The following is a 20242-nucleotide window of genomic DNA, read 5'->3' as shown; positions in this document are numbered from 1 at the left end:
AAACGGTGAAAAAGGGGTTGAATGCCTTTAATCAGGATACTGGTACTTATATCTCAGAAACTGTAGGTATTAGAGACCTGAAAATTGGTACTTTTGATCTCTTTTAAAAATAAAGAAACACGTATTTTTTTGTTTTTGGAAAATCCAATTAATGGGAGTGTGAAAAGGGGGGTGAATTTTTAAAATCAGTGTATCTATATCTCAAAACTTTGAACGTTTACAGATGTAAAAATTGGTATTTAGAATCTTCATTAAAAATAAAGAAACATGTATTTTTTGTTTTCGGAAAATACCAATAGGAAAGGTGGAAAGGGGTGAAAAATGGGTTGAATGCATTTAATGAGGATACTTCTATCTCAGGAACTGAATATATTACAGACCTGAAAATTGGTGTTTTGGGTCTCCTTTAAAAATAAAGAAACACGTATTTTTTTGTTTTTGGAAAATGCAATTAATGGGGGGGTGAGAGGGTTGAATTTTTAAAATGAGTGTATCTATATCACAAAACTTTTAAAGTTTATAGATGTAAAAAATTAGTATTTAGAATTTCCTTTAAAAATAAAGAAACACGTATATTTTTGTTTTCGGAAAATCCCAATAGGAAGGGTGGGAAAGTGTGAAAATTTGTTGAATGCCTTTAATGAGGCTAATTATATTTCAGAACCTGAAGATATTACAGACCTGAAAATTGGTATTTATGATCTACTTTAAAATAATAAAGAAAGAGGCATTTTTTGTTTTTGGAAAATCCAAATAATGGGGGTGTAAAGGGGAGTGAATTTTTAAAATGAGTGTATCTACATCCTAAAATTTTAAACGTTTACAGATGTGAAAATTGGTATTTAGAATCTCCTTTAAAAATAAAGAAACATGTATTTTTTGTTTTCAGAAAATCACAATAGGAGGGGTGTAAAAGGGTGAATAATGGGTTGAATGCCTTTAATGAGGATACATATATCTCAGAAACTGAAGATATTACAGAACTGAAAATTTGTATATGGGATCTCCTTTAAAAATAAAGAAACACGTATTTTTTTGTTTTTTGGAAAATCCAATTAATGGCGATTAAACAGGAGTGACATATTTGGGTGAATTTTTTGAAAGACAGTATCTACAGAATATCTGAGAAACGTAGAATGTTACAGACGTAAAAAGTGATATTTGGAATCTCCTGCAAATGTAAAGAAACATAGGCGATTTGTTTTTGGAAACTCCTCTTAAGGGGAACTAAAATGGGGGTTAAATTTTTAAATGAGAATTTATACAGTATATCTCAAGAAACTTAACATGTGACAGAAGTGAAAAATGGTATTTTTATCTCTATAAAAATAAGGAAACGTGTATTTTTTGTTTTCGGATACAGCACTTGGGCGCAGGGGGGGGGGGGTAAAAGTGACTGAAAATGGTGTTGAATTCTTTTAATTAGGCTACTGTTATCTCAAAAATGAAGGTGTTACAGACGTGAAATTTGATATTTGGAATCTGCTTTAAAAGTAAAGAGCACGAATTCTCGTAAAATCCAATGAATGGGAGGGGGGGGGAAGGGGGTGAAAGAATTGAAAACTTAATTGACCTAATTGTATGAGAATACTTACATCTAATAAAAGCTAAAGTTGTTAGGGCCTACAGACGTGAAAATTGGTATTTGGATCTCCTTTAAAGACAAAGAAAAGCCCGTTTTGTGGGGGGGATCATCTTGGGAGGCTTGAGTGAAAAGGAGTTGAATTCCTTTCATGAGGACACATAAATCAAAAACTGAAGAAGTTAAAGTCGTGATAATTGGTATTTAGAAGATCCTTTACTATTAAAGAAACAAGTATTTTTGCCGGAAAATGCACTTGGGGGGGGATGGGAGGAGTGTGAATGTGAAAAAAAGTGAATTATTTTAATCTGAAAACTGAAGGTAATAGACGTAAACAATGGTGTTTGGAATCTCCTTTAAACATAAAGAAACACTCCTTCTTTTAGGTTTTTTTGGGGAGGGGGTAAATAAACTTAACGGCGGTGGGGTGTAAAAAGAGTTGAGACCAATTGATTTTACTGTTCATAATGTATTTATAAGGAGCCTCCGTTGCTCAGGCGGCAGCGCGGCGGCCTCTCACAGCTGGGTTCCGTGGTTCAAATCCTGGTCTCTCCATGTGACATTCGTGCTGGACAAAACGGAGGTGGGACAGGTTTTTCTCCGGATATTCTGGTTTTCCCTGTCATCATTCATTCCAGCAACACTGTCCAATATAATTTCATTTCATTCGTCATCCATTAATCATTGCCCCAGAGGAGTGCGACAGGTTTCGGCTGCCGGCACAATTCCTATTGTCGCCGCTATATGGGGGCTTTATTCATTCCATTCCTGACCCTGTCGAATGACTGGAAACAGGCTGTAGATTTTCGATGTACTTATTCTGATCATAAACCGATCATTTTTAATCTTTCCTGGGTTCGTTTTCAAGAGCCATCTTTCCCTTCGGAGAACGTTCTTAGATTACAGTACCTTCTCCTGGCATATAAATAAAATTTTAAACACATTTGAAATAAACGATAGGAATGAGATTGACCGTCCAGTTTTTCACCTCTATAATAAGGTCAATAATCCACTGAAGTATGTTATTCGTATGGCCAGAAATCCCCCACACTTGCCTACGCGCGACAATGGTGCTGGTCACATTCTCAACAATGACAATGGCAGCAGATGTAATTTACCGCCAAGTAGCGGTCTTGCATCTTGCTGTTGGGTCCAGAACATCTATAATAATAATAATAATAATAATAATAATAATAATAATAATAATAATAATAATAATAATAATAATAATAATAATAATAATAATAATGTTCTGGACCGTCGTCAAATGTGGGGACCGCGCTGGAAACGGGTCCTGGACGGGTAATGACTACTATTGCAGTCTGGCCGCGGGTTCAGTACCGCCAAGGCACCCAGGATCTCCTCAAGGATTTGATCCATATTAAAAATGCTTATAGGAAAAAATGGCAAAGTTTTAGGGAGCCAACTGATGGGTGGAATACCTGGACCTAGCCCGGGAAGTACGAAATCGATTGCTGGAAATAAAAATTGAAAATGGGAGGAACTTTGCCGTAATCTCTCAGAAAACGAGTCAGATTGCGAATTTCGGCGGATTATATATCAAAAACAATATGCATTCAATTATAAATTTCAGTATAATACCGTAGCGAAGCACGGGTATCTTGCTAGTCTATATATATAAAATAGCTTGTCCTGACTGACTGACTGACTGACTGATTTATCATCGCCGAGCCAAAACTACTGGACATAATGAAATGAAATTTTGGAAATACATTCATATTAAGATGTAGGTGCTCGCTAAGAGAGGATTTTTGGATATTCCGTCGCTAAGGGGGTGAAAAGGGGGGGTTAAATTTTAAAATGAGTGAGTCTATATCTCAAAACTTTAAAAGTTTACAAATGTAAACATTGGTATTTAGAAGCTTCTTGAAAAATAAGGAAACACGTATTTTTTTGTTTTCAGAAAATCCCAATAGGAGGGGTGGAAAAGGGTGAAAAAGGGGTTGAATGCCTTTAATCAGGATACCGGTACTTATATATCAGAAACTGAAGGTATTACAGACCTGAAAATTGGTGCTTTTGATCTCTATTAAAAATGAAGAAACACGTATTTTTTTGTTTTTGGAAAATCCAATTAATGGGAGTGTGAAAAGGGGGGTGAATTTTTAATATCAGTGTATCTGTATCTCAAAACTTTGAAAGTTTACAGATGTAAAAATTGGTATTTAGAATCTCCATTAAAAATAATGAAACACGTATTTTATTGTTTTCGGAAAATCCCAATAGGAAAGGTGGAAAGGGGTGAAAATGGGTTGAATGCATTTAATGAGGATACTTATACTGTATCTCAGAAACTGAATATATTACAGACCTGAACATTGGTGTTTTGGATCTCATTTAAAAATAAAGAAACACAAGTTTTTTGTTTTTGGAAAATATAATTAATGGGAGGAGGCTGAGAGGGGTGAATTTCAAAAATGAGTGTATCTATATCAAAAAGAATTTAAAGTTTAGAGATGTAAAAAATTTGTATTTGGAATCTCCTTTAAAAATAAAGAAACAAGTATATTTTTGTTTTCGGAAAATCCCAATAGGAAGGGTGGAAAAGGCTGAAAATATGTGGAATGCCTTTAGTGAGGCTAATTATATTTCAGAACCTGAAGATATTACATACCTGAAAAATTGGTATTTGGGATTTACTTTAAAATAATAAAGAAACAGGTATTTTTCGTTTTTGGAAAATCCAAATAATGGGGGGTGAAAAGGGGAGTGAATTTTTAAAATGAGTGTATCTACATCCTAAAATTTTAAACGTTTACAGATGTGAAAATTGGTATTTTGAAGCTCCTTTAAAAATAAAGGAAAATGCATTTTTTGTTTTCAAAAAATCCCAATAGGAGGGGTGTAAAAGGGTGAATAATGGGCTGAATGTCTTTAATGAGGATACATATATCTCAGAAACGGAAGATATTACAGAACTGAAAATTTGTATATGGGATCTCCTTTAAAAATAAAGAAACACGTATTTTTTTGTTTTTTGAAAATCCAATTATTGGCGGTTAAACAGGGGAGACATATTTGGGTGAATTTTTTGAAAGACAGTATCTAAAGAATACCTGAGAAACGTAGAATGTTACAGACGTAAAAAGTGATATTTGGAATCTCCTGTAAATGTAGAGAAACACAGGCGATTTGTTTTTGGAAACTCCTCTGAAGGGGAACTAAAAAGGGGGTTAAATTTTAAAATGAGAATTTATACAGTATATCTCAAGAAACATAACATGTGACAGAAGTGAAAAATGGTATTTTTATCTCTATAAAAATAAGGAAACGCGTATTTTTAGTTTTCGGATATAGCACCTGGGTGGAGGGGGGGGGGTAAAAGTGACTGAAAATGGTGTTGAATTCCTTTAATTAGGATACTGTTATCGCAAAAAGGAAGGTGTTACAGACGTGAAATTTGATATTTGGAATCTGCTTTAAAAGTAAAGAAGCACGAATTCTCGGAAAATCCAATGAATGGGGAGGGGGGGAGGTGAAAGTATTGAAAAATTAATTGACTTAATTGTATGAGAATACTCACATCTAATAAAAACTTAAGTTGTTAGGGCCTACAGACGTGAAAATTGGTATTTGGATCTCCTTTAAAGACAAAGAAAAGCCCGTTTTGTGGAGGGGGGGGGGGAAATCATTTTGGGAGGCGTGAGTGAAAAGGAGTTGAATTCCTTTCATGAGGACACATAAATCAAAAACTGAAGAAGTTACAGTCGTGATAATTGGTATTAAAGAAACAAGTATTTTTTGCCGGAAAATTCACTTGAGGGGGTGAGGAGTGTGAAAGTGAAAAAAGTGAATTATTTTAATCTGAAAACTGAAGGTAATAGACGTAAACAATGGTGTTTAGAATCTCCTTTAAACATAAAGAAACACGCCTTCTTTTAGTTTTTTTTTGGGGGGGGGGTGTAAATAAACTTAACGGCGGTGGGGTGTAAAAGGAGTTGAGACAAATTGATTTTACTGTTCATAATGTATTTATAAGGAGCCTCCTTTGCTCAGGCGGCAGCGTGGTGGCCTCCAACAGCTGGGTTCCGTGGTTCAAATCCCGGTCTCTCCATATGACATTCGTGCTGGACAAAACGGAGGTGGGACAGGTTTTTCTCCGGATACTCCGGTTTTCCCTGTCATGATTCATTCCAGCAACACTGTCCAATATAATTTCATTTCATTTGTCATCCATTAATCATTGCCCCAGAGGAGTGCGACAGGTTTCGGCTGCCGGCACAATTCCTATTGTCGCCGCTAGATGGGGGCTTTATTCATTCCATTCCTGACCCTGTCGAATGACTGGAAATAGGCTGTAGATTTTTGATGTACTTATTCTGATCATAAACCGATCATTTTTAATCTTTCCTGGGTTCGTTTTCAAGAGTCATCTCTCCCTTCGGAGAACGTTCTTAGTTTACAGTACCTTCTCCTGGCATATAAATAAAAATGTAAACACATTTGAAATAAACTATAGGAATGAGATTGACCGTCCAGTTTTTCACCTCTATAATAAGGTCAATAATGCACGGAAGTATGTCATTCGTATGGCCAGAAATCCCCCACACTTGCCTACGCGCGACAATGGTGCTGGTCACATTCTCAACAATGACAATGGCAGCAGATGTAATTTACCGCCAAGTAGCGGTCTTGCATCTTGCTGTTGGGTCCAGAACATCTATAATAATAATAATAATAATAATAATAATAATAATAATAATAATAATATTCTGGACCGTCGTCAAATGTGCGGGCCGCGCTGGAAACGGGTCCTGGACGGGTAATGACTAAGAATGCAGTCCGGCTGCGGGTTCAGAACCCCCAAGGCACCCAAGACGACACCACGCCGGATCCCCTGAAGGATTTCATCCATATTAAAAATGCTTATAGGAGAAGATGGCAAAGATTTAGGGACGCAACTGACCGGGTGGAATACCTGGACCTAGCCCGGGAAGTACGAAATCGATTGCTGGAAAGAAAGACTGAAAAATGGAGGGAGACTTGCCGTAATCAATTAGAAAACGAGTCAGATCGCGAATTTTGGCGGATTCTCGCAGAAAACGAGTCAGATCGCGAATTTCGGCGGATTATATATCTAAAACAATAAGCATTCAATTCTAAATTTCAGTATAATACCGTAGCGAAGCACGGGTACCTTGCTAGTTTATCATAATTAGCTTATGAAGTGGCTGAAAGGATTTCTTTGATGAGACCCTCGAATAGACCCTGGAATCGAAGTCCATCACCCCTACTTGAGTCTTTACTCGGCTGGCTCAAGAGCTTGGGTATGTGGTATTTCCGGAGAGGGGCATAAACTATTTAATTCTAAGTAGGGGGAGGAGTCTCAAATATCAGAGGAATACGAATATACTACTAAGTGAGAAGGACGATCATCTATTTTTTGCAAGTACACTTTTAATTAGCTAAGGAAACACATGCATAATACGCTACATAAAGGTATGCCGAGATATTTCCATATGCAACACATTAATTCATAAATTAGGTTTTGAGTTTCGGATGTCTCTTTTTGTCCATCATATTCGCATCTATCACTTCATATCCTTCTAAAATTATTGAATATACATCGAAAGGGCGTCCCCTTTCAGAACTACTTAACACACGGAAGACGTTATCTGACTGACTGACTGACTGACTGACTGACTGACTGACTGACTGACTGACTGACTGACTGACTGACTGACTGACTGACTGATTCATCATCGCCGAGCCAAAATTACTGGACATAAAGAAATGAAATTTCGGGGATATATTCATATTAAGATGTAGGTGCTCGCAATGAGAGGATTTTTGGATATTCCGTCGCTAAGGGGGTGAAAAGGGGGGGTGAAATTTTAAAATGTGTGTATCTATATTTCAAAACTTTAAAAGTTTACACATGTAAAAATTGGTATTTAGAATCTTCTTTAAAAATAAGGAAACACGTATTTTTTTGTTTTCAGAAAATCCCAATACGAGGGGTGAAATGGGTGAAAAGTGGGTTGAATGCCTTTAATGAGGAGACTTATATCTCGGAAACTGAAGATATTACATACCTGAAAATTGGTGTTTGGGATCTCCTTTAAAAATAAAGAAACGCGTATTTTTAGTTTTTGGAAAATCCAATTAATGGGGGGGGGGTGAAAAGGGGGTGAATTTTTAAAATGAGTGTATCTATATCTCAAAACTTTTAAAGTTTATAGATGTAAAAATTGGTATTTAGAATCTCCTTTAAAAATAAAGAAACATGTTTTTTTTTGTTTTCGGAAAATCCCAATAGGAAGGATGGACAAGGGTGAAAAATGGGTTGAATGCCTTTAGTGAGGCTACTTGTATTTCAGAACCTGAAGACATTACAGACCTGAAAATTGGTACTTGGGATCTACTTTAAAAATAAAGAAACAGGTATTTTTTCGTTTTTGGAAAATAATGGGGGGTGAAAAGGGGTTGAATTTTTAAATGAGTGTGTCTACATCTTAAAACATTAATTGTTTACAGATGTAAAAATTGGTATTTTGAATCTCCTGTAAAAATAAAGAAACACGTATTTTTTAGTTTTATGTAAATCCCAATAGGAGGGGTGTAAAAGGGTGAATAATGGTTTGAATGCCTTTAATGAGGATACATATATCTCAGAAACTGAAGATATTACACAACTGAAAATTTGTATGTGGAATCTCCTTTAAGAATAAAGAAACACGTATTTTTGGTTTTTGGAAAATCCAATTAATGGCGGTTAAACAGGAGTGACAAATTGGGGTGAATTTTTTGAAGGACTATATGTACAGAATATCTGAGAAATGTATAATGTCACAGACATAAAAACTGGGTACCTGGAGTCTCCTGTAAATGTAAAGAAACATAGGTGATTTGTTTTTGGAAACTCTACTTGGGGAACTAAAATGGGGTGATATTTTAAAATGAGAATTTCTACAGTATATCTCAAAACACTTAACATGCTACAGAAGTTAAAAATGGTATTTTTATCTCTATTAAAAATAAAGTAACGTGTATTTTTAGTTTTCGGATATACCACTTGGGTGAAGAGGGGGGGGGGGGTAAAAGTGACTGAAAATGGTGTTGAATTCTTTTAAGTAGGCTACTGATATCTCAAAAATGAAGATGTTACGGGCGTGAAATTTGGTATTTGTAATCTGCTTTAAATGTAAAGAAACACGTATTCTCGGAAGAATTAAAAAATTAATTGACTTAATTGTATGAGAATACTTACATCCAATAAAAACTAAAGTTGTTACAGACGTGAAAATTGGTATTTGTATCTCCTTTAAAAACAAAGAAAAACGCGTTCTGGGGGAAATCATCTTGGGGAGCGGAAGTGAAAAGGAGTTGAATTCCTTTCATGAGGACACATAAATCATAAACTGAAGAAGTTAGAGTCGTGATAATTGGTATTTAAAATAACCATGACTATTAAAGGAACAAGTATTTTTTGCCGTAAAATTCACTTAGTGGGGGGGGGAGTGTGAAAGGAAGTGCCAAAAAAAGTGAATAATTTTTATGGGGATACTTATATCTTAATACTGAAGGTAATAGATGTGAACATTGGTATTTGGAATCTCCTTTAAACACAAAGAAACACGCCTTCTTTTAATTTTTGTTTTGGTGGGGGGTGGGGGGGTAAATGAACTTAACGGCGGTGGGGTGTAAAAGGAGGTGAGACCAATTGATTTTACTGTTCATAATGTACTTATAAGGAGCCTCCGTTGCTCAGGCGGCAGCGCGCTGGCCTCTCACAGCTGGGTTCCGTGGTTCAAATCCCGGTCACTCCACGTGACATTCGTGCTGGTCAAAACGGAGCAGGACAGGTTTTTCTCCGGATACTCCGGTTTTCCCTGTCATCATTCATTCCAGCAGCACTGTACAATATCATTTCTTTTCATTTGTCATTCATTAATCATTACCCCAGAGGAGTGCAACAGGCTTCGGCAGCCGGCACAACTCCTATTTTCGCCGCTAGATGAGGGCTTTTTTCATTCCATTCCTGACCCTGTCGAATGACTGGAAACAGGCTGTAGATTTTCGATGTACTTATTCTGATCATAAATCGATCATTTTAATCTTTCCTGGGTTCGTTTTCAAGAGCCATCTTTTCCTTCGGAGAACGTTCTTAGATTACAGTAGATTCTCCTGGCATATAAATAAAAATTTTAACACATTTGAAATAAACGATAGGAATGAGATTGACCGTCCAATTGTTCACCTCTATAATAAGGTCAATAATGCACGGAAGTATGTCATTCGTATCGCCAGAAATCCCGCACACTTGCCTACGCGCTACAATGGAGCTGGTCACATTGTCAACAATAACAATGGCAGCAGATGTAATTTACCGCCAAGTAGCGGTCTTGCATCTTGCTGTTGGGTCCAGAACATCTATAATAATAATAATAATAATAATAATAATAATAATAATAATAATAATAATAATAATAATAATAATAATAATAATAATAATAATAATAATAATAATAATAATAATATTCTGGACCGTCGTCAAATGTGCGGACCGCGCTGGAAACGGGTCCTGGACGGGTAATGACATAGAATGTAGTCCGGCCGCGGGTTCAGTACCGCCAAGGCACCCAAGACGACACCACGCCGGATCTCCTGAAGGATTTGATTCATATTAAAAATGCTTATAGGAAAAGATGGCAAAGATTTAGGGACCCAACTGACCGGGTGAAATACCTGGACCTAGCCCGGGAAGTACGAAATCGATTGCTGGAAAGAAAGATTGAAAATGGGAGGAAACTTGCCGTAATCTATTAGAAAACCAGTCAGATCGCGAATTTTGGCGGATTCTCGCAGAAAACCAGTCAGATCGTGAATTTCGGCGGATTATATATCTAAAACAATAAGTATTCAATTATAAATTTCAGTATAATACCGTAGCGAATCACGGGTATCTTGTTAGTATATCATATTAAAACACTTTACACATATCTTTCACAAAGGCATATCTCCTTTACGGCATGAATTATTTCACTCTATTTATCCTTCAATTTATATATCACAATGCCCTGAGATCAAGTTAGCTGAGGGTTACTACAAAATTCCCTAAGCGCATTTTAAACGCATGATAGTTTTGTCACATTGTCTACGTTAATGACTTCGTCTAACTTATCGTACGGAGTATTAACTCAGTCATAACGCCTGCTTCAATGGGATTATCTATGCACTAATACTAACACTCGACATTTCAATTCAACGATGTCCCTATAAACGATAAACATAGCAATCGACAACCAATATCTTACATCATATGACACATGATAAACACTCAAATAACATAACACCCTGCATTGCATCTCATTGTAGAGAACAGGATCTGGCACGATCCATCTCATTTGCCACTGGTGGGCAACAATCCTTGCCAGAATCCGGGACTTGAACCCAAGGAATTCGACATGTGGGGGTGTAACAACCTGAAAATCCTCTAGCGGTTCTTACTTTAATAAAACTAAATAACAGAAAGGTGGGAGGATTTCATTCATTTATAAGATCAGGGATCTATGCGACGGTGTTGTTTTCTTAATTTATGCATGTCTCCGTTATACTCGACGAGGAAAAGAGCGAACTAAATGTATCTCCTTTCACGATGTGGTGAACAAACTTCGCTTGAGGTCTCCCCTCATAAAACTGTCAGACGGCTCGGCCGAGACAGCCCGCTCTTCTCCCCTGCAGGCAGAGCTTCAGAATTTACCTGCTATTCTTAAATATTCTCTTTCTCCGAACCATTAACGCTCTCAGCGTAACATCATATACCAGCCTACATTTGGCCTCAATTGTCTTATTCACGAGGCGGCATTCTACATCGCCATACATATATATTTAACAGTGGAATTCATATATTTAAACACCACTGTACTCTCAGAATACGAGCCTACAAATTAAGTTCCGTCTTCTCATCCCTCATGCCCCGAGAACATGCATATTTAAATAGAAGATCCTAGCCTTCAGAATTTAAAAAAATGTACGGTTAATCGCGATCTATATAATTCACTTACAGCCCCACAGTTGACCTTGTGTTGTCTGGAAGTTTCCAGTCTTAAAGTCTATACAGAAGGAATTTCTACCATTATGTGACGTGCAATCGAGAATGAATAATCGGAAAATCTTATGATGAATCGTAGCATTTAATTGTAGCTTTAGGACGACAGGATCATACTATGAAAATTTATCCCTTAACGTTACGTCACTTCACCTTATGTTATACTTGGGCCTTATAACTACCATGCAATATTCCCCCATAATGAAAGAAGTGGTTCAACACCACGAAGAGAATCTTACAGAAAAATCTTTAAAATAACTACAATCCCTCTGAAACGCCGTTATGGTCAAATAATATTCAACGTATTTACATGCAAGTTATTTATTTACATGAATGTGACCTTAACTGTCAAGCCTAAAATTTCAAAATGTACTCAGCACTCAGATATCTGCGATCAGCTTTCCTCGGGGAGTACAGCCATGGATTTAAGCTGCCATTAAGATGTCTTCACTTGCGATGGCCCCCAGAATCGTCCTCTGTCGGTTCACCTGCATGTTGGTTGGATATTCATCTGGTGTTGGAAGTTCTCGAATATCTCTGCTGTGTTGGAGTAACTGCACGGCGGATAGCTCACAGGCCGTCTTCAAACCCGACGCTCTCGGAGGTCAAATATGCAAATGAGGGAGAACTAATTTGTCATAAATGCACTAATTTTGTCATGCGTTATAACTCTGTTATGACTAAGCATACCTATAAACTCAGGCACCCTAGCCCTATATCGGTATTTGTCCTGTAGCCCGATATCGATACTTTCATTTGCATACTCCAGTTCTCCACAAGTAATTTAATCTCGGAACACCTCACACTAGCCGGTCATCATCACAGGATATGAATGTTAGATATTAATATTTTTTTACTGGTCATTAGTCGACCCACTCCATTTCACCAATCATTGATATGATACACAACTCACTACGTTTGAGAGAATACGGAGGGCACTGCCCGTTCTACAGAAATGGTAGCTAATAAGCCGCTCACTGTTATTCTAGGTTGAAGCCTCACTATAGCACTGTTACCGAACTATCTCTTTATTGGATCACTTCCTTCATTTAACCTCATTTATACGATAATTTATATAACTCGTATAATGCGGCACAATCCACTATATTCACTCAGATCAACTTCGTAACTGCACACGTAATAATTCACTTCAATCGACCACCTCTTTTTACAATCCCGCGCCGCTCTGACACATAATCAAAATGATGTTATCACATACAGATCATAGCAAACTGAATTAAAGACGTAACAAATATTTGGTACGCAGCGCACTGTCACTCACTATATATTACCATTTACCATTACACTAAGAACCTTCACAATGTGAAAACACTGAATATTGAAACCGAATGTTTACTAAAGTATGGGTCTGCTGATTAGACCGAATGCACTGGATATACTGCGTATACTGCAGTCTCGTCACCAGCCTTTATAGTGAGAAGCCTTATTTCACGGAGAGGGAGTCAGACCACGCCCCCTTGTCTAATAACCGTCCGCTGAAAGGTAGACTTAAAAGTTGAATTTGATATCAAATTGAAGCCTGTACATCCTTCTTTCCACTAATTAACTTTCGTTTCGAGTCCTTCGCGGGTTCGTCTGCAATCATCAAAGCGTCAGTATCAATTCTCAGTGGGTGGAGCCTCACTCCTGGGATTTTAAAGTTTTCCTGGTCCTGTCAGAGTCGAACGTCTGGTTTCAATCTCCTCATGCCATCAACTATCTGCGTACTTCCTGTTATTATTATGTAGAATGGTTCTTGGCATGATAAATCCTCATTAAATCTCTTCATTCACTGAAGTCGTAACTCGAAATTATCCATCAAGTATTTCTGAGTTATTACTGTTAATATCACTGAAACAGTTGAAAGCTACGCATTGCTACCAATGGATTTTTAGGGGAATACCTAAGGTGATATCATCTCATATGTTGAGACGACGTCTGCTTCGTGACCTCACTTCTCAGTCATGTGCCACTTCCCTCGTTCCAGCTCTCTCGCTCAGAGGAGGAGCGAACTTCTCGTATAAGCGCTTGTACTCTCTCTTTTTCCAGTTACGCGCAATGAGAAGAGGGGCACGCGACTCTACGGCGAGCAGTTCGAGTCCCGGAACCGTCAAGAATACCCTCGTTTGGTAGCTATTTAACGTAGAACTGCGCGGAAAACGGCATATTCTTTATGCAGGATGTCTCTATATACATATGACGATGTCGTGAACGGTTACAGTACACTGTACCATTTCTTCTTGTACCATACCAATTATTTATATTATTTTTCCAAAGATATTTTATATTTCACGCAATCAATCCTACCACATACATGACATTTCATTTTACTATATATTGACAATACTTTGCATCTTAGAAATGGGTATGCTGCTGTTAAAGGAAGTGCTTATATTACCCTAGAGTGCTCATATTTCCCACCCATGTTTCTAATATGAGCACTTGCAACAGTTTGCTAAAATCGTAATTTCTGCTTATTAACTCATTGCTTAAAATGTTCACTTTTGATTTTGTAAAGCTAAATAAATGGGATGAAGAATACATTAATCAGAATTTACTTAAAATTCATACGTCCCCTACAAAAATGAATTTTCCGTAAGGTGCTCACAATGACTCACTCTCCCCTACATGGAATGATAGGAACATGAACTGGTACACACAAAATATAATAAATAAATTGAGAGTTCAGGACTGAAGAGGGAGCATTAGCAAAGGAAATAAGTACAAATATGAAAATATAAAAGCATAAAGACTGACTCCACATCTGCTTACAATCCAAACCAAACCCTATGGCACAATAGCCTTGAAGGGCCTTAGCCTACCGAGTGACTACTGCTCAGCCCTCAGATTACGATGTTTCTTGTGGTCGGTGTGATAAATCCCCTCGGGCATTATTCTTGGCTTTTTAGCCCGGGATCTGCATACAATGCCATCTTCTCCTTCATCCACTTCTTCTTAGACCACGATGAGCTCATTTCTACTTCCCAGCTTCATTAAGATTACGTGCTTCAAGGCTCATTGAAAACTTCAGTTTTGTGGTGGGGATTGTAGCATGAGAAGAAAGCTGGATAGGCACAGGAGAATGGAAAAGGCAGAAAGATAAAGATGATTACAGATGGTAAAACACTGGGCTGTTGCTAAGATTGTGAGATGTTGATCAAGATACATGGAACAACAACAACAACAACAACAACAATAGGCACTAAAATATTCACTTGAATACTGTGATGTCTTTCTCTCTCATAGTACCCATATTTCTTAGTAAAAAGATCCAATTCAAATTCTGTACAAACTCTACAAACATATTGTACAAAAATACAATTCTGATTTCAGTAAGTATCTGTATTAATTGCCAAGATGGCAACATGATTATCAAAATAGCTGTAGCAATGTCAATATAATTAGTTGTATAAATGAATACTTTTATAATGTAATTCAATAATTTGTGAAATTGGTTTACATAAGTACTAGTATCTCTGACCCACAATTCCTCATGGATTTCAGAGTTTTAAAATTAAAAAGAGCTTTGAAGTCTGGGTTTAATGCAGATATATAACATATTTAGCATCATATCCACCCAAATACTGCATACTTTCTATTTTGAAGTCGTAAGTCTGAGATTTCTACATAATTTCTGCAGAATCAAAAGCGATAATGAACACTGATGCCCAACCCTTAGTCCTGTTTCCTGGTATAGGGTCGGGGATGAGGTGAGATGAAATTGTATGATATGACTTCACAGCCGGATGCCCTTCCAGTTGCCAACCTCAGTTAAGGAGCTGATGAAGATGAAATGAATGATGGTGAATGAAACTGGGTAAGGAAGTGGAATGCATTGGTTGTGACATATGAATGGGAACTGTCCAGCATTTACCTTGAAGTGAAAATAGGAAACCACAGATAACTACCGTCAGTACAGCTGATGATGGGATTCAAATCTAAACATATCTGTAGCTATAGCACATTAACATGTGTGGCCACTCTGGTCGTTAAAAGTAATAATGAAGACTATTGTGAATAATTGTCTATACAATATGCTGAAACTGGAGCAATGGCCTCAGTTTGTGATTTATGATAGGTACTGTAGTAGTCATTTTGAACCTAGTAAACTACTATGATAAATTATTCTGAAAAATATCAGGTTTGGCAATGAATACAGATACTTACTGAAGTCAGAATTGATCACCCATGAGAATTAACCAAAAAAATGTTTGTACCCACCTGCTGTGTCCCAGAGCTGAAGGGTAACATTCCTGTCATCCACTCTTATTGTTTTAACTTGGAAATCTACTCCTGAAAGTAAATAGAAAATACAATTTTACTCATGTTCTTACTAATAATCCATGCAACATAAAACTATTTAGTGATTGTCAACATTGTTATCTGAAGAGCTATTGTCTTTGTTTTGTTAAGTGTAAAATACAACCTTTTAGTTCAAGATAAAAATAAATCTCAATGTAAAACAAAGGTGTACTCTGTAAGTTTCTGTTACAAGTCTGACCATGACAATGTTTATAGATCCTGAAAACTGAGAGGAGGAGTTGTGTGTATCCATTCAAATGGAGAACATTGAACAAAAGCTCAGCACATTTTCAATATATCATTGCTTCTTTCTTTCCAAGCTTCTCCATTCTCTTTGAATATTCAATCTTAGTGTCCATTCCAGAACCATAATGCTGAAAGATAGAACCCAATTCTCGAATCTCTCTTTGACGGTGATGTTTTCAACACAATGCTTTTCCATACAGTGTCATGGTCACAGATTTTGAGCTTGCCGTTGTGGGAACAGCAAGGGGAAACTCTTAAAATTCCTTGAAAGCTGAGTGTAGTCTGCTTTCAAAGACTCTAGGGCCTAGTAACAGTGCATTTTCTGAGATTCTGAGATTCTCTGAACTCACAAACAATAGTGACATATCGACAGCATCCTTGACATAACTCTTGAGGGAATTGACACATTATGTAATATTAGCTGATCTGGAAGATGAACCATAAAGAGGTTCTTTAGTTTTAGTTCACTATAACTAATCTAAGACTGAGGCAACATATCATTGAGAAAACAGCAGATAACAGCACTGAATGAGGTGGAGCCTCATCTTTGGAAAATGAAGTCATCTGAATCATCATTCATTTCAGAAAATAACTAATTCTGCTGCATTTCCAAACAAAACACATGGCACATGAGGCAACTTAGGTGAATCATGCCTGAGTTTGACTGTTACATGTAGATTTTGCATTTACTATACTTTGTCATTTAATTGAAATACTGCATTGTCACAAGCATTAAGCAAAATCATCATTCCCCTTCCCAGATGGAACTGTCTAAAGTTGCTACCATTTAATTGTCCACTAGTCTCAAAATATTCAATGTGTCTTTTAAACATACCCAAGTTTTGTCTGATAACACTCATACCCTTTAATTCTTCCAATTTATTATTTGATATGCCTGCTTGTCTGGTGTCCTTTCCTTTATGTATTCTGAAAATGTGAATGAACTAAGCACACAGTAAATCTATTCTATATTGTCAATGAAACATGGTGCATGGTATTAGCAATACATGCTTAAAGAATTGGATCAAGAAGGAAGTATTTTATTGTTGCTTGCTATGTTTCTTTGACACTACATGCTGGAAGAGCTACATGCACAATGTTCCGGGTTGTATCTAGTAGTGTTATATGTATTTTCTAGTTTCTGTTTTGAAGTGAATAAGTCTTAGGGCTGGGGGTAATCCAAAAATTTGCATGACGTGACATGATGCGACAAAATGTGTAACAGAAGTGACATCATGAAATGTTACCTAGCAACAGTGACCTTGAGAGGTGTACAGGCTGTAGATTTGTATAGAGTGTGTTGAAATAGAAGGCACCAGTTTAAGATAATAGTGTAGTACCATGGCCAACTAGACCTACAGTCGGCTGTGATAGTAGTAACATTCAGATGAATGTCCTCCCTCTTATGGTACACACTGTAGAACTAATATGTAAATTCACAGCCTCCTGTTTAGGCTATGTCTTATGGCTGGCAGTTATCTTAATTTTTTAATTCCACTTTGGCAACTGCAAACCCAAATTATAAGGTCATTCAAAATTTGATGAATCATTTTTCAAAAGAAAAATAGCAATAGTACACCTCATCTTCCGTTAAGTATGTCTTCCACCTACCTTGCTACAAAGCGTTATTTGCTGGAGTACTGACTGACAAAACTGTTTAAAAATATTGTGTGAACATCATCAGCTGTGATGACAATTCTTGCTACCAGCACTTGTACACTTTCAACGGCATTGTATAAACAATGCTCTTCATGCATTCACAAAGGAATACATCAAGAATATTCAAGTCCTGAGATTGGGTTGACCAGGAAAGGCATCTGTTCTGGAAAGCAAAATTGATGTACAGGCACTCCAGAAGAGAGTAGTGACCTGGGGCCTCATTCGTCTGAGACCACAGTCACTGTCTTATTGCAAGAGTTCTCTAGGAGGAGTTCCTCAAGAAATATCCTGTACACTCTATCACCGAGGTGACTGGATGGTAGGTATGGTGCAATCAAGTAGTTTCCAACAACACCCCCGCCCCCCACATATTAACAGAGAATTTGTATTGGTTGCTACATTTAATAGTAGCCTGTTGATTCTCATAGGTTCAGATGTGATTATTATGAGAATTATGCATAACCTCCTGATTAAACATAACTCCATCAGTAAATAAAACAACTGATGCAAATTCATGTTCATTTAATGTGCACTGCAAAAAGGAGTAGCATTACAAAAATGTTGCAAAGTTTGGGCTGGGAAGATTGGGAGAAAGAAAATGAGCTGCTCGACTAAGTGGTATGTTCCTAGCTGTCAGTGGAGAGATGGTGTGGAATGACATTAGTAGACGAATAAGTTTGAGTGGTGTCTTTAAAAGTAGGAAAGATCACAATATAAAGATAAAGTTGGAATTCGAGAGGACAAATTGGGGCAAATATTCATTTATAGGAAGGGGAGCTAGGGATTACAATAACTTACCAAAGGCGATGTTTAATAAATTTCCACTTTCTTTGAAATCATGCAAGGAAAGGCTAGGAAAACAACAGATAGGGAATCTGCCACCTGGGTGACTGCCCTAAATGCAGATCAGGATTGATTGATTGATTGATTGATTGATTGATTGATTGATTGATTGATTGATTGATTGATTGATTGATTGATTGATTGATTGATTGATTGATTGATTGATTGATTGATTGATTGATTGATTGATTGATTGATTGATTGATTGATTGATTGATTGATTGATTGATTGATTGATTGATTGATTGATTGATTGATTGATTGATTGAACCACTCAACAAAGCATACGTGAGCATGATTTTCACTGTGGCCTCATAGCCTGACTGAATGGATGGCTTTCACAGAGAACCTTCCAAATGAATTGCTAGAAGCTCCCAGTTCTGTTGCAATCACTCACATGCTAGGTGAAGCATTTTATCCAATCATATCTAGCACAACCTCGTAAAAATGAACAGTACGTGCATCTCTGTCATGAGCATTGGCTTGTGAACTACACCTTTGGAAAAAGTGTATTCCCTTGCAGGGATATCACCTCCCCATATCTGCCATGAAGTGGCAGCCAAGAAAGAAAAGAGAAAGACGTTGACATCTGAAGCCCACCCTTTGGATATGAACCACCACGCCAGCACCTTAAGTCTAGGAAAATCTTCTCGAGAGTAACCAAAACACTTGCAGGAACAGTGCAGCAAGCAAGAATTCAAGAATGGTGTGCCAGGAGTCAACATATGAGTATCAGTCAATGGATGACCCCAAAATAGGAACTACCTCCTGGCCATGTTACAGATTAGGTGAATTGGAGAGTGCTGAATAAACGGCGTTCTGGTGTTACGCGGTACACGGTCAACCAGAAGAAATGGGGTTTCAAAGTGGACAGTACCTTGTGTGTATGTGTAGAAGAGCAGACCACAGCCCATATGCTGCAATGTAGTTCATACCCATTCAGCTGCACAACAGAAGACCTGGTTAAAGCGAAGCCAAATGGACTTGATGTCACAAGGTTTTGGGTTCACATAGTTTAATGTGGCTCTTCTTCACTGAGGAATTTATATTATGTTTAATGTTTTATGTTCTTTCCTCATATTTAATTTAAAACTTATGCATGTTTCTGACATTATATACATAACATATAGGTGTTTAAAAGTGAGCCAAGTTTTGCAAGGATATTTTTCACATATATGTTCAATGTGATCACTGAAATTCAGGGTATTTGTGAATAATAGACTAAAGTCATTTATTTGTTCAACAGTACTCATAAGAATTTTGGAATTTAATTGATAATCAAAGAAGATATTACATTTGCTTTTAGAAAAATGGATTATCTTACACTTCAAGTTGATTTAAGTCTTTTTGTAATCTAAGGCAATCACTATGTGAATTGGTTCTTGTAAAGAATTTTACATTGTCTGCAAACATTAGGAATTTAGAATTTGCAAAAACAACCTCCTTAATATCATTCAAATATTTCAAAAACATTGATGGAGCAAGGTGGGCACCCTGTGGGACACCACTAGTAGTATTATAAGGCATAGGAAGGTGAT

The 20242-nt window shown here is 37.1% G+C and overlaps 1 protein-coding gene across 1 annotated transcript in view; it reads right to left on the bottom strand.

Annotated features, from left to right (window-relative positions):
* The window catches only part of LOC136863176 (ras and EF-hand domain-containing protein homolog), a 266862-nt gene that overhangs the window by 24932 nt on the left and 221688 nt on the right, over positions 1 to 20242 (bottom strand). The window contains exon 10 of the mRNA XM_067139527.2: positions 15876 to 15947. Coding sequence (XP_066995628.2) covers positions 15876 to 15947 — 72 coding nt within the window. The remainder of the gene's footprint in view (positions 1 to 15875; positions 15948 to 20242) is intronic.

This window comes from Anabrus simplex, chromosome 2 (assembly GCF_040414725.1).
Source record: "Anabrus simplex isolate iqAnaSimp1 chromosome 2, ASM4041472v1, whole genome shotgun sequence".
NCBI classification, from domain to species: domain Eukaryota; kingdom Metazoa; phylum Arthropoda; class Insecta; order Orthoptera; family Tettigoniidae; genus Anabrus; species Anabrus simplex.
Note: the sequence above shows the minus strand (reverse complement) of the source record. Positions and strands in the feature narration are given on the sequence as shown.